The 13744-nt window shown below is 51.9% G+C and overlaps 1 protein-coding gene across 1 annotated transcript; it reads left to right on the top strand.

Moving 5' to 3' along the window:
• Window positions 1-515: 515 nt before the first annotated feature.
• Window positions 516-4342, top strand: CHPF2 (chondroitin polymerizing factor 2). The gene is made up of 4 exons (XM_035554451.2): window positions 516-806; window positions 1389-1953; window positions 2366-2548; window positions 2819-4342. The coding sequence occupies exons 1-4, from the start codon at window positions 532-534 to the stop codon at window positions 4079-4081; spliced, it is 2286 nt and encodes a 761-aa protein (XP_035410344.1). The 5' UTR covers window positions 516-531; the 3' UTR covers window positions 4082-4342.
• The last annotated feature ends 9402 nt before the right edge of the window (window positions 4343-13744 follow it).

Here is a 13744-nt window from a genome sequence, read left to right on the forward strand (position 1 = left end):
GGCCCCGAGCGCGCGGTCGGCTCCCGGGCACTGCGCGTCCCGGCGTGCACCGCGCCGCCCGCCCGGGCCCCGCCCCAGGCGCGCGCTACCATAGAGGCGACGCAGGCGGCAGGTAGAGCGGCCGCCGCGGCACCATAGAGGAAAGGGGAAGCGGAAGCGCGGCCGGGCGGCGATGAGGCGGCTGAGGTGGCAGCGGCGGGAGCGCGGCCGGGCGGCAGCCGCTGCGTCCCCCTGCGCCGCTGGCACGGAGCTCCGGGACGGCCCCGGCCCTGCCGCGGGCCCGCCCTGCCCGCCGCTGGGAGCGCCCCGCGGCCGCTGACCCGCGCGCGCTGAGGCCGGGGGCGGTGCCCGGTGCCGCCCCGCGCCCGCCGCCCGCAGGCCCCGCCGCCGCCCGCCCCGCGTCCCCGCGCCGGCGATGTCCCAGGGCCGCCGGAGCGGCTCCGTGAGCCCGTCCCGCCGGTAGCGGGCCGGGGGCCGCCCCCCTCGCCCGCACCGGACCCGACCCGACCCCCCCCGCGGCCGGGCGCCGCCATGCGCCTGGCTGCGCTGCTGGCCGCGCTGCGGCCCGTGCTGCCGCTCGTGCTGGGCCTTTCCCTGGGCTGCAGCCTGAGCCTGCTGCGCGCCTCCTGGAGCCACGGCGGCGGCGAGGACCCGTGCCTGGGGGCGGTGGGCCGGGCCGGGCCCCCCGCCGGCGGAGCGCAGCCGGAGGCCGGAGATGGGCGGCCGGGCCAGGGGCACGAGGACTTCAGGCCTAGGATTGTGCCGTACTACAGGGACCCCAACAAGCCTTACAAGAAAGTGCTCAGGTAAAATCAATGTGTTTTTTTTTTTTTTCCCGAGGAAAATAACTTTATATGAATGGCATTCAGTTCTGCAACTTCAAATCAGTTAAAGAAAAAAAAGCACAGTTGTAACAGCATGATGTAGTGGCCTAGTTCGCTATCTTAAAGGAGCGCGGAAGTGAATTTAAAAAAAAGTCTCAGACTGAGATATATGCATCTAATAGAGTGTGTTAAATTACTCTTGAAAACATATTAACCAGTATGTTCATTAGGAGAGTTCTAAGCTATTAGTAATAACTTGTATCACTTGTTAGTAGTTACCTCTAATTTTTTTTTTGACTTGCACAGTTTCCTAGATTGCATAAGTAATGTGAGGTTGTAGGTTCCTTGAAGGAAGCAAGTGTTTTTTTAAAATGTGATTATTTTTTTTACTAGTGAATCTGCTCTTAAAGCTCTCCTTTTAGGCTTAACTGTTCTCACCATCAGTAGACTCTAACAGATAAAGTCTTACCCCAAGTGACTGAGCAGTTACAGAGGTAACTTGACTGTAATGAGGATGTTTTAACGCTAAATTAGTGTACTTCAATTTTTATCCTTCCCTTACAGAACTCGCTACATCCAGACAGAATTGGGATTCCATGAGAGACTGTTTGTGGCAGTGCTGACTTCCAAGGCTACCCTGAATACGTTGGCAGTGGCAGTGAACAAGACTGTAGCCCATCACTTCCCACGCCTGCTGTATTTTACGGGGTTGCGCAGTGCCAAGGTGCCTCATGGCATGGTGCTTGTGGCCCATGGAGATGAGCGTCCTATCTGGCTTATGTATGAGACCATGTACTATATCCATCAGCACTTTGGTTCTGACTATGACTGGTTCTACATCATGCAGGATGACACCTATGCACAGGCTGAACAGGTCAAGGCTCTGGTGACACACCTAAGCATTAACCAAGATGTCTACCTGGGACGAGCAGAGGAGTTCATCGGGGGAGATGAGCAGGCCCGCTATTGCCACGGTGGCTTTGGCTACCTGCTGTCCCGCAGCCTGCTTCTTAAGCTCCATCCTCACCTGGACAGCTGCCGCAACGAGATCCTTAGTGTGCGCCCAGACGAGTGGCTGGGGCGTTGCATCATTGATTTCCTGGGTATCTCTTGTATTTCCCAGCTCCAGGTACTACCTCCCTCCCCAGTGTTTTGCGTTAGCTAAGTCTGACAGAACCCATGCTCTTGCTAGTCCCTGCTGCTCAGCAAAGGAACTTTTCTGTGAGACCCTACTGGGTTAGGGGAGGAAAGGGTTGTCTGGTGTGGCAGCACAAGGGAGACGCCCATAACAAAAGCTGAGAAGTTGGGGGAGAGAGCACATGCTTTGTTTTTTGGAGGTTGGATAAAGGATGCATTGGTACTAAGAAGTAAACAGGCATGTAATTTATGGAGGTAGGGTATGGAGGGTAACTGTTGTGTTCTTGTCTCTGGGTACTGCACTCAGCACAGAGAGAGAGGCGGATGCATGTCTTGGGTGAGGGAAGGCTTCGCTGTGAACATTAGAGTTCCATGCCAGTCTTCCTGGCTCTTGTTCACTTCAGGGTCAGCATTATCACACTTATGAACTGGCCAAAAATGCTCAGCCAGAAAAGGAGGAAGAAGAGGAGTTCCAAGCAGCTCTTGCTGTGCACCCTGTTACTGATGTGACATTGATGTACCGTCTGCACAAGCACTTCAGCAGGATCCAGCTGGAGAGAGCCTACCAGGAGATCCAGGAACTCCAGGTATGTGGTGAGGGGTATCTGCAAATACTGCTTATCCGGACAGGTTTCCTTTTCTTTCAACTCTGTCAAAGAAGATTGTTTCTGTTTGTAGGTGGCCATCAGCCAGACACAAGAGATAGCCCTGTGTCTTAGAAGTAGCATTTCGGATACCATGCTGTCCAAAAGCTGGTGTGATACTATCAGGATATGCTTCTAGGTGGTGAGGCAGGTCTGGGTGGGAAATGGACACTCTTCCTTGAGAAAGCATCAGTATATGTTCTTTTTGCACAGATGCAGATCAGGAACCTGACATCACTGACTCCTGCAGGTGAGGCAGGCTTGACGTGGCCTGTGGGGATTAATGCCCCATTTCTTCCAAAGACACGTTTTGAGGTAATCAGCTGGGACTACTTCACTGAGCAGTACCTCTTCTCCTGTCCTGATGGCTCTCCCAAGTGTGAGCTCTCTGGAGCCAGCAAAGCAGATATCAGTGACATTATTGAGTCAGCACTTGAGCAACTTAACAGTCGCTACCAGCCTTTGCTCCGCTTCAGCAAGCGGCAGTTGCTGAATGGCTACCGGCGTTTTGACCCCACACGGGGCATGGAGTATACACTGGACCTACTGCTGGAGGCGGTGACCCAAAAGGGCCACAGTCACGTTCTGGTCAAACGAGTGAGCTTGGTGCGGCCCTTAAGTAAGGTAGAAATTATTCCCATGCCATATGTAACAGAGGCCACGCGGGTGCAATTGGTGCTTCCATTGACAGTACAGGACTTGGATTTTGTGGCGAACTTCCTGGATACATATGCTATGAACACACTGGACACACATGATAATGCCTTGCTGACTTTGCTTTTCATCTACCATCCGTACGATGCTCAGCGAGTCAGCCAAGTGGATGTATTTGCTGGAGTCAAGACCATGGTAGGAGAACTGGAGAAACGCTATGCAGAAGTTAAAATCCCCTGGATTAGTGTCAAAACTGAGGTGCCATCACAAGTGAAACTCATGGATATAGTCTCAAAGAAGCATCCTGTAGACACTCTGTTCTTCTTGGCCAGTGTCTGGACAGAAATCAACATGGAGTTCCTGAACCGCTGCCGAATGAATACTATCAGCAATTGGCAGGTCTTTTTCCCAGTGCATTTTCAAGAGTTCAACCCTGCACTGGTATACCGTGGTGAGCAGACTGCTTCCTCCAGCACAGACTTCCTGAGGGATGGGCATTTTGACAGACATTCCTTTGCTGAGGCCTGCTTTTACAACTCTGACTACATGACAGCACGTACTAAGCTAGCAGCTGATATCCTAGACCGAGATGAGGTGCTGGAGGGCATGGAAGTATTTGATGTCTTCCTCCACTATTCTGGTTTGCACTTATTTCGGGCTGTGGAGCCAGGGCTTGTGCAGAAATATGCACTGAGGAGCTGCAATCCCCGGCTTAGTGAGGAGTTATACCACCGTTGTGTCCTCAGTAACTTGGAAGGGCTTGCATCACGCTCGCACTTAGCCATGGCCCTCTTTGAGCAGGAACAGGCCAACAGTACTTGAGAGACTGGAAACATCAGGAGTTACTCAGCACCTTAACACTTGTCACTTTCCATCCCCTTCCCGGCCTAGCCGTGGGTGAAGGGCATGTGAGGTCAAGGGAGGAGGGAGGCTTTCCCAGCCTTGCTCTGCAGCACAGGCATGGGCTGTGGAGAGAGGCTGTTTTTGTGGGGTTTTATTTTTTTGTGTGTGGACTCCTTTGTTTTTTTGTTGTTGTTTTACTGTTTTGTTTTTTTAATCAATAAAGATTTCTTTCCAAGCAGAGTGATATAGTTTTTAAACTTTATAGGCTCTGGGATGAGGGATGGAAAAAGAGCTGTAGAGTTGATCTTAATTTAAACTATGCAATTCTGATAAGCAGTGCAGAGATGGTGAATGTAAGATGTGTACTGAAGCAAGATTACCTTGGCTATGCCACCCTTGGTGCTGTTGTTCTACCTTGTCATGTTTGTCTCTTCATGCATTCATTTTCAAGGAGACAAACACAGTTTGTCTAGTTTGCTACTGGACAAAACTGTTCAGTGCACTTCTACTTTGCTATGTTTGCCTCCTCTGCAACTGCAGAACATTCATTTTGCTTTGTGATCTGGGAAGGTAAAGGAACCTTTGAAGAGTGAAAACAAGCTAGCTGTAAAACTTTCTTGTTACGAGTGGCTGTGTTCCTTCAACCACTGTTTTGCTGGTCTATGGTGATCCTAGCAGGAGAGGCACTTGGACTGCATAAGGTAATATTTAAAATCTTATGTGTTAAAGAGAACACTATAAAGAGAATAGTATAGATATTCTTTTACATCCCTTTAGATACTGGGAACCATGAGTAGCGTAGCATTAGCTCCAATCCACATGCAGCACTCCAATCAGATCCTAGCTGTAGAACAGATACTCCCATTTTGTCCATTAGAGCTATTAGAGGATTTTCATACAAGGAAACGGCTCCATCAGACAGAAAGGATATTTGTGTGAGAATTTATTTTAGATGAAGTCGAGGCACACGTGGTGTAATTGCCAGTGTGAGAGGAAGGTGCTTCCAGGCTCTCTTGTCACAATGAGCCATTGAGGTTTTTCTGTGGCTGAGGATTTTATGCAGCACAACACAGGCCTGAAGGCCATGCTGGACATGGAAGCACAGCACAGGCCTGCACCTACTCCAGGTAACTGTTACATGAAAATCATTTGAATGCAATTATTTAATTACTAAACAGTAAGATTACAGGTTCCCCTCATAGACCAGGAAGCACTTCTGTGCTGTACAGATGACAGAGCCCTAGCACAGGATGCTCAGAGAGGTTGTAGAGTCTCATTTCTTGGCAATCTTCAAAAGCCACCTAGATGTCCTGTGCAGCCTGCTCTGGGTGGCCCTGCCGGAGCAGGGGTTGGACCATTCTACTAGCCTCAACCAATCTGTGAAGTTACACAACAAATGAATCAAGTGAGTTAATAATTGTTCAGCATATCAAATAAGAGCCATTTTTTTGATTTGGGCACTTCTAGTTATGTCAAAGGGGGGCAGCTCTTCACCCAGTGTTGTTTGATCCTTTAATTGATGATTTGCAAGCAAATGTAAGTTCTCTATTGACAAAATCTGCATGTGATATAAAAAATGTGTACTGCAGAAATAGGTATTAAGAAAGGGTAACAACAGAGAATAGTGTGTAGCAGAGTAAGGTTATTCAAACAGATTTTGTCTTAAAACGTTCAAATACAGTTACGTGCTTGGTGAAAATAAAGGCATGCCACTTCCCCAGAAAGGATGTATCAAAAAGAAAAGTCTGAAAAGAATTTGTATTAATGCCAATTGGCAACCTAATTGCCATCAATTTAACAAGGACCCACTATTTTAGGCACTAAAATACAGAGCTCTTGCAGCCCTGAAAAGTTTACGGTTTAAGATTTAGACGTGAGATAATGGGTTTATGCAGGTAGACAATCTTGAGGAAACAAGTGTTGTTGATTTGAGACAGTAATAATACCCCCGAGATGCAGAATTTTCATTACATAGAAGGTTGTGAGGTGATCTGATTAGAGTGTATAAGTAGATAAACTGACTGAAAATGCTGGATACTAAAGAGGTTTTTAATCAGGTGGGGTTAAGGGGTACGAACAAAAGCACCAGAACCAATAGCTTTAAACTGAAGCAAATAATTTCAGCTGAAAATAGGCATACGCTTATATGGATGTGATTAACTAGTGAAATTACAAAGCAGTAGTTTTTTTAGTAAGTTTGAATTTGTCTGGTTTGTTACAGATCATTGGGGTCCCACATGAAGTGACCCGTCATACGTACAGGCAGAATTATTTGTCCTTCATGGGCTTAAATTTCATGACTGTAAATAGCGAATGAAAATTGCAAAAGAGAAATCGATCAAAGGCTATTAAGTACAAAGCCAACACCTCTGTCACAGTAGGTCTCTGAATCAAAAAACACTGTGAGCTAGGACAGCATGGCAGGAGCTATTGCTATATGTCTGCCCTGTTTTATGGTCTTTTCTAGGCATTCATTACTGGCTACTGTCAGAAACAGAATAAATGAGTCAGATGTACTTACGATTTGACCCTGTACCAACATTTTATGTCATTATCTGAAAAGAGGGAACAATCTTCTTCAAGGACGCTCTTTAGTTCAGCCAGAAATGATGAACTGTATGAAGATCATGACACAGAATTCTTGGATTGTACTGGGGTCATGGACTGGTCAAGAAGACAAATCACCATGAGTGTAAAATTCAACTTTGTAAAACTCAGAAAATGCATACCCTCATTAGCTGTCTGTTGTGTCTGCAACTGTGCTTATTCTGTTATGTTCCAGGTACATGTACTTTTGTGTATACTTCACTTTCTTCACGCTCCATGTACTTGAATATTCTTTCTTGTCTTCAGCTGTAGTAGGGGTAACTTGCTCCTCTGGATGTGCAAGACAGGCTTGCTTAACCCTTATCCTGTGGATTTATTTTTTTTTTTCTGATCCCAGAGAAAAATGAACAGAATATGTTACAAACACAGGAAGCTTTTTTCCCAGCTGCATTTTTAGCTCCAGAAAATTGGTGAAAATAGACTCACCATCTCCTCACCTATGAAGGAGCTGTCACTCTATTCCTAACTAATGATACTTACACTTTTCTTTTTAATTATTATTATTAATGCAGGTGTTGTGAAAAATACTGTATCTGATCATGGTGTACATCAATCTTCTCCAAGACTCTGGAATATAAATAATGTGACCTTTCCAGGTAAGGGGGATGTGCAGCCCCTCTCATCTGGGCAACCTGCATGGTTTGCCACTCTACTCCGTTGACAGTCCTAAGCAGCTCAGTTGTGTACATATAATCCCTAGAATGGCTGCAGATATCACAGTCACAGCCAACAGCATTCTGAATTTTCCCACTGCAAAGTGGTTCACAGCTAGTTGTTGGCACTCTGGAACATGCAAGAAAATAACCTGCAGATGGTCTAGGCTGTTCCATAGGCAAGGTTGGGAGTTACTCAAGTTAGTCAAGACCAGATACTGAGAACAATATAATCTCATCAATAGGTACATATTTCCCTATCAAAATCAAAGTATTCTTTCTCAACACAGTCCTCTATTCTTTACTCCAGAATGAAGACTTATTTTCTGAGGAACTTGCTCTTTACTATTCAGCTTTGAGAATTACCTAGTCACATATCTCATGAAACATACTTTCCAGTACTTCAAAACACAGACATGCTCGCTCAGTTAAACAGTCTCCTGCAAGTAGTCCTGGCCTGAACCACCAAAGGGGTTTCTTGCAACATCATCTCAGGGCCCTCATGGGTCATGTACCTTAGGCAAAGCTAGTCATCCTCTCTTGCATTCCTATATCAGATTACCTTTCCTGGATGTACACAGCCCTTACATATCTTCTCAATATGCATTCTAAACCTTTTCTTCCAGGATGCTCAAAGATGGCAGTTTCTGGATTACAGGTAATGCAAAAACTTTCTGTTTACTACTGTGTTTCCAGTGCAAATAGCTGTGGCAAGAAGGCGGCTAACAGTGTCATTGGCTGCATTAGGAAACGTATTGCTATCAGTTCAAGAGAGGTGATCCTTCCCAGCATTGGTGAGGCCACACCTGGAGTGCTGGGTCCAGTTCTGGGCCACCTCAGTACAAAAGAGACCTGGACACACTGGAGTCCAATGTAGGGCCAGGAAGATGCCGCAGGGCCCGGAGCCCCTCTGCTGTGAGGAGAGGCCGGGAGAGCTGGGGCTGCTCAGCCTGGAGCAGAGGAGGCTCCGGGGGATCCCGGCCGTGGCCGGCAGCACCCGCAGGGAGGTGCCGAGAGGCCGGAGCCGGGCTCTGCCCAGCGGTGCCCAGGGCCAGGCCCAGCGGCCCCGGGCCCAGCCTGGAGCCCGGGAGGCTCCCCCTGCCCCCCAGCAGCACGTCCGTGCTGGGCGGGTGCCGGAGCCCTGGCCCAGGCTGCCCCAAGAGGGGCTGGGGGCTGCTCCCTGCACAGCTCCAGCAGCGCCTGCCGGTGGGGCTGGGCACCAGCTCCGGGGGCTGCTGGAGCACGGCTGGGACCAGAGGGACCCAGAGGGCCCTGACAAGCTCAACAGTTCTGTGATGCTGTGAAAAGCTTGAAAATATGACACACAGGAAAAATGCATTCTGAAGGCACATCAATATATATCCCCAATTTAAAAATACCCAGTAAGATATAAATCCACCTCATAATCTTTACAAGATTTTATTTTAGTTTTTAGGCTTACGCCATTTCTGAATGCCTGGAGTTGGAAATATTGCTTGGCTTCTGCTCATCTGATACTCCTTTTAAATTGAGTTGTTTCCCTTTACCCCTTTCTCATAGCTCCTTGGAGCATCACTCAAAATTACTCACTCTCAGTGCTCATCCTATACTAACTCCCCTGCTCATCCCTCATTGTTTCCAGTGCTTCTTCAACTTAAGTCAGACTCTCTTCAGTGCTTCTTCAAATTATTCTTTGAAAGTGTACTTCATAAATGCCTTCCACTGGATATTCACTAAAGTTTCTTGTCTTTCCTCATTATTATTGGCATACTGTACCAGATCCACAGCCCACCAAACCCAGTGCCCTCGCTTAAGAGCTAGAAAAAAAAAAAAGTATGCAAATTTAGGATAATAATTCTTGGCAGAGACGAGTTTTGAATTTGAAACGTTATACATGCTTCAAAGCCTTTTTCTTCCCGCGTTCACTTGTAAAACGCGGTTACTTTGGGTAATATCAGGACCAAATTTCTCGCCGCATCTTGGTAACTCGGTGCCCTCGCAGTGCCCGCGGCCACCCTCGCTCGGCACGGGGCAGAAGCGCTGAGCGCACCCCCGGGTACCTCTCCCGAGCCGGCGGCCCCCGGCCCTGCCCCGCGGCCCTCACACCCCTCCCGGCGCTGCCGGCCCCGGCCCCGCCGCCAGGTGGGTGCTCGGGGCGGGTGGGCGGAGCAGGCCGCGAGCGGCACGGCCGCCGGGTGGCCGGGGCAGGTCGCTACGGCCCGGAGCCGGCTGTGCGGCGGAGCCCGAGCCGCCTGACGGCGGTGACGGGACTGAGCGCGGCCGGCGCCGGGGCCGCTCCTGCCGCTGCCGGCCTGGATGGCGGCGGGCGGAGGCGCTGTGGTGCGCGCGAGAGCTGTGGCGGCGGGGCCGGCTGCCGTGGCGAGGGGGCTGCGGCGGGGCGAGGGGCGCTGCGGCGGCGAGCGGGTGGCGGCGAGCGGGTGGCTCTGTGGTAGCGAGGGGCGCTGAGGCGGTGAGCGAGGGGCGCTGCGGCGGAGCGGGGGCGGTGAGAGAGGGGCTGAGACGGGGGTCCGGTGAGAGGGGGGCTGTGGCGGCGGGGCTGAGGCGGTGAGTGACGGGCGTGCTGGCGAGCGAGGGGCGGCGGGCCCGCAGCTGCCCGACCGTTTCCTGAGGCTGCCCCAAGCCCCGCCAGCGGGCGAGCGCTGTCCGGCGGCTGCGGGGCCGACGGCGCCCCGGGGCCGAGAGAAGCGCGGTCGCTGTCCCCGCCCGTCTGCAGGAGGAGCCCCGCGCCCCCCCGGAGGGTTCGAAAGCGGTCGCGGGGACCGCGGAGCCACCGGCTCCCCGCAGCCGAAGCGGCGCTGAAACACGAAAGGTCGGAGCGCGGCTGGGCAGGAGGAGCGGCCGCTCCCGCCCCGGCCCCGGCCCCCGGCAGGCTGCCCCGGCGCCGCGCTGCCGGCCCTGCGCGGGGGGCGAGCGCCGCGCACTTTGCAGACGGTCCCTGCGCCGCTCTCCGCAGCGCCGCGCAGGCGCCCCGCGCCCGGCGCTGGAACGGCGGCCCCGGTGCGAGCGGGAGAGCGGCGCGGCGGGGAGGAGCGTGGACGGGACGGTGAGCCTCGCCCCGGGTCCCGCCGCCCCCCGCCCCGGGCATCCGTCCGGCTCGACCCCGCGGCGGCGCTGGCCGCGGCGCTGCCCCGGGCGCCCGGGGGAGCTCCGGCTGCGGGACGCCTCCGCCCGGCCGCTGCCCCCCGCCGGCGGCACCCCGGGGCCGGGCACGGACCCCGGGCGCTGGCGCTGCCCGCGCCCCGCCGCTGCCCGTAGGACGCTCCCGGCGGGGGGACCGGCGGAGTCCTCGCGGCCCCCGAGGGAGCGGACCGCGCCGCCGTGTGCCGCCCGGCCGCGCCGCCTTCCGCGGCGCTCCGCTGCCCCCGCACGGCTCCGCCGCGGACCGGGGGCTGGGGCGGCCGGCACGCCGCGCTGCCCCTGCTCGTCGCGCTCGGGCTCGGCGTCGCCGCCGGCCTGGCCCCCGCCGGTTTCCTTCGCGCGCGCCCCCGCATCCCCGGAACGAGCTGCGGCGGCTTCGCTGTGTCGGAGGGACCCGGTCAGATCGCTTTGAGGAAGGCAGGTGGAGAGGGGGAGCCCCACGCCCGTCTGCCGCCCCCAAACGGGGACCGCGAGCCCGCTCGGGAGCTTTTTCCTCTGCACGGTCTGGTCCTCCCATCGGAGAGACGAACGCTCGCCTGAACCCACTCAGGCCGCCATGGGGTGGTCCTCTGGGGAAGAGGGTCCCCTTCCTCAGACCCTGGCCCCGGAGACACGCTGCACCCCAGCGCTGCCTTGCAGCCAGCTGACAGGTGTCTCCAGCGCTCCACAGACAACCAGCCTTCAGCATGCGGGAGATACACTCAAATAAAAAAGGAGCTATTTGTCAGGCTGCCTTTGAGCTGGCCCCAGTTTTTCTTTCAGAGGGTAACACACAGTCCCAGGTACTTACTGAAAACAAACTGACCCAAATAAGACCGCTGCTCTGTATGGCCCGCATCTCCTTGACTCCCACTTTGGCACCACCTGCTGCTGGAGGTTGCTGCTTTCTCCCTCTCTCCCGTCCCCTGGGTCCTGAACTCTCTTCCATTTCCCCTCTCAGCGTGGTCTGTGGAGGAGGACCCTGTGTGCATCTACCCCTGGAACTGGTCTCCCACTAACACTGCTAAATCATTTTTTGAATGAAACCAACCTCTACGCTTGAAAGGAAAACACTCATCGGAAGTGGAGACTTCTGGCACATATCCTGGCGTGACTGGTGATTTTCATAATCTCCTACCTTATGCAGATTGATACTCCAGGAAGGCCCATGCTCCCTGAACTTCCTTCCAGAAGAGATCCACGTCCAAACTGCGATACAACATCTACCTTGCTGGCTTTCCTCAGGATGGTGGGGAGCAAGAGCTTCTTTGATTCTCCTTTCCTCCCCTTTGAGAAGGACAGACACCCACCTAAGGAGAGACAAGTACTCTGGAGCAGATATCCTCTTTGCCAATTGCTGCTGGAGATACATTTTTTTTTTCTTGGAAGCTGCTGCTCTGTGCTGCATACTTTGCTAGGAGATTAGGTGGTCATTTCCAAGCACTAGCCCTCATCCAGGCTGTGGCCTGGTATTGTCAGCACTGTGCTTCTTGGAGACACTGACTTAGTAGCACTGCACATCCAGAGGAGTCCTGCTGCTTCAGAAAATAACCAGTTCCTTGGTGCTGCCTCAGGAACAATTAACAACCTATTGTTCACCATGGGGACACCACCATGAGAAACCAGCCCTTCCTCCCTGGCAGAATCTCCTGCCTTCCGGCTGTGGGGAAGAAACTCCCAGCCTGGCCCTGCTCATCAGGCAGGGTGAGGGTGAGATTCCTGGCATCGTCAGCCTTTGGTTTCCTCCTTTTCTGCAGTGCTGCAGCGATGTTCCTTTCTGTACCTCATGTACTGTCTCACTTTGCTCTCCTGGCCCAGCCCTTCTTACTTGCACTGCCTCCATTGCTGTGTTCTAACTCAGCCACCGCTTTCTGAGACTCTATCCTTCCTTGACTTTGTCTCTGTTCTAAGTAGAATTCACCATAATCTTTCTGCCTTTGTTTTGGCCCTGCTGAACTGAGAGCCTTGGTACAGTCCCTGATGGATTTGTTTGCCCTTATGCTGACCAGCACTGCCTAGCCTGGCATTGTGATGCTTGTATTTCCCTTTCTTGCCTATCTCTGAACAGCTGCTCCTAACTGTATCACTAGGTGTGGGCTTACAGCCACGAATGCTGTGAGTGCTGTTGTTCACATGTTCTGCTGTAATGCTTCTGTCCTTCATCAACTACAGTGAAGAGATGTCAAAAAGAGCAATGTTCTGTATGGACAGGTACAGCTGGCTCAGCTCTTTCCAAGGAGCAGCTGCCTTTTCCTTCTTACCTCGGCTCATCTGCTCAGGGACCTGTCATGAATATGTAGCCACTGAAGCTGCCTGACTGTACCCTGGATCTGTGGGATCATTAGTTATCCTAATCTACAACACTCTCGCCAGCCTACCAAGGCAGCTGATAGTGCCTGCTGAGATGCTATGGTAGTCTGACAGCCATTAAAGATACCATTTTTTAAGAGTGAAAGCAAGCTGATTTGGTTAAAGTTCCTGAGCTGGTCTTCTTTCCCAAGGTTGCCATGGATGTCGTACGGCAGAAATGTAATTGAGAACATCCATGTGAGAAAGTACCCTTGCTTCTTGGTTAGACTAGACAAATTCCAGGGATCTCTTCCAGTCTTAACTGTTCTGTGGTTCTTATTAAAGTAAGCCTCAACATGTTGACAGATTGTAGGCAAGTGTTGTACTTCCATATTTTCTCCAACTTTCCCAAATATAAGTCAGCTTCAGTCTGAAAGTTGAATAGTTTGTAAATGTGGCCCAGTGCCTGGGCAAAAGTACCTTACTGGCAACATGGACATGCACCTGTTTGCAGTTGTCTGCCGGGAAGTCCTTAATCAATGTCTGTTGCATCTTTCCTTTCTTGATCTTTCTTTCTCTCTCTTTTTCTCTTTCTTTGAGTTGTGCTGTCTTTGAAGTGTCTCGTAGGTTGGTCTGTTCTAGGAAGTTCTATTTATATTGTATATTGCTTCTCTCTCACTCCGTATGTATTTTCTTTTTTCAGACCTGGATCCAAATGCATCTTCAGCCTGCTGTCTTAAAGCTGTTCCTGCTTCAGGTCAATTAGAATATCTGCTGCTAATTCATCATGACATAATATCTGGTTTCGTGCCCCATCCTGTTGGATAAGTTTGCTGTTCACTCTTGGTCTATACAGAGGTGACTCCAGGTGTTCATCATCTACCTAGTTGGGTACAGGTAGGTTTTAGCCCTTTGAAAAGTGACCTGTTCTAGGTGGGAAGAATGTGACTTATATTGACACTGGAAAATATTTGGA

Source organism: Cygnus atratus, chromosome 2 (genome assembly GCF_013377495.2).
Source record: "Cygnus atratus isolate AKBS03 ecotype Queensland, Australia chromosome 2, CAtr_DNAZoo_HiC_assembly, whole genome shotgun sequence".
Lineage (NCBI taxonomy): Eukaryota > Metazoa > Chordata > Aves > Anseriformes > Anatidae > Cygnus > Cygnus atratus.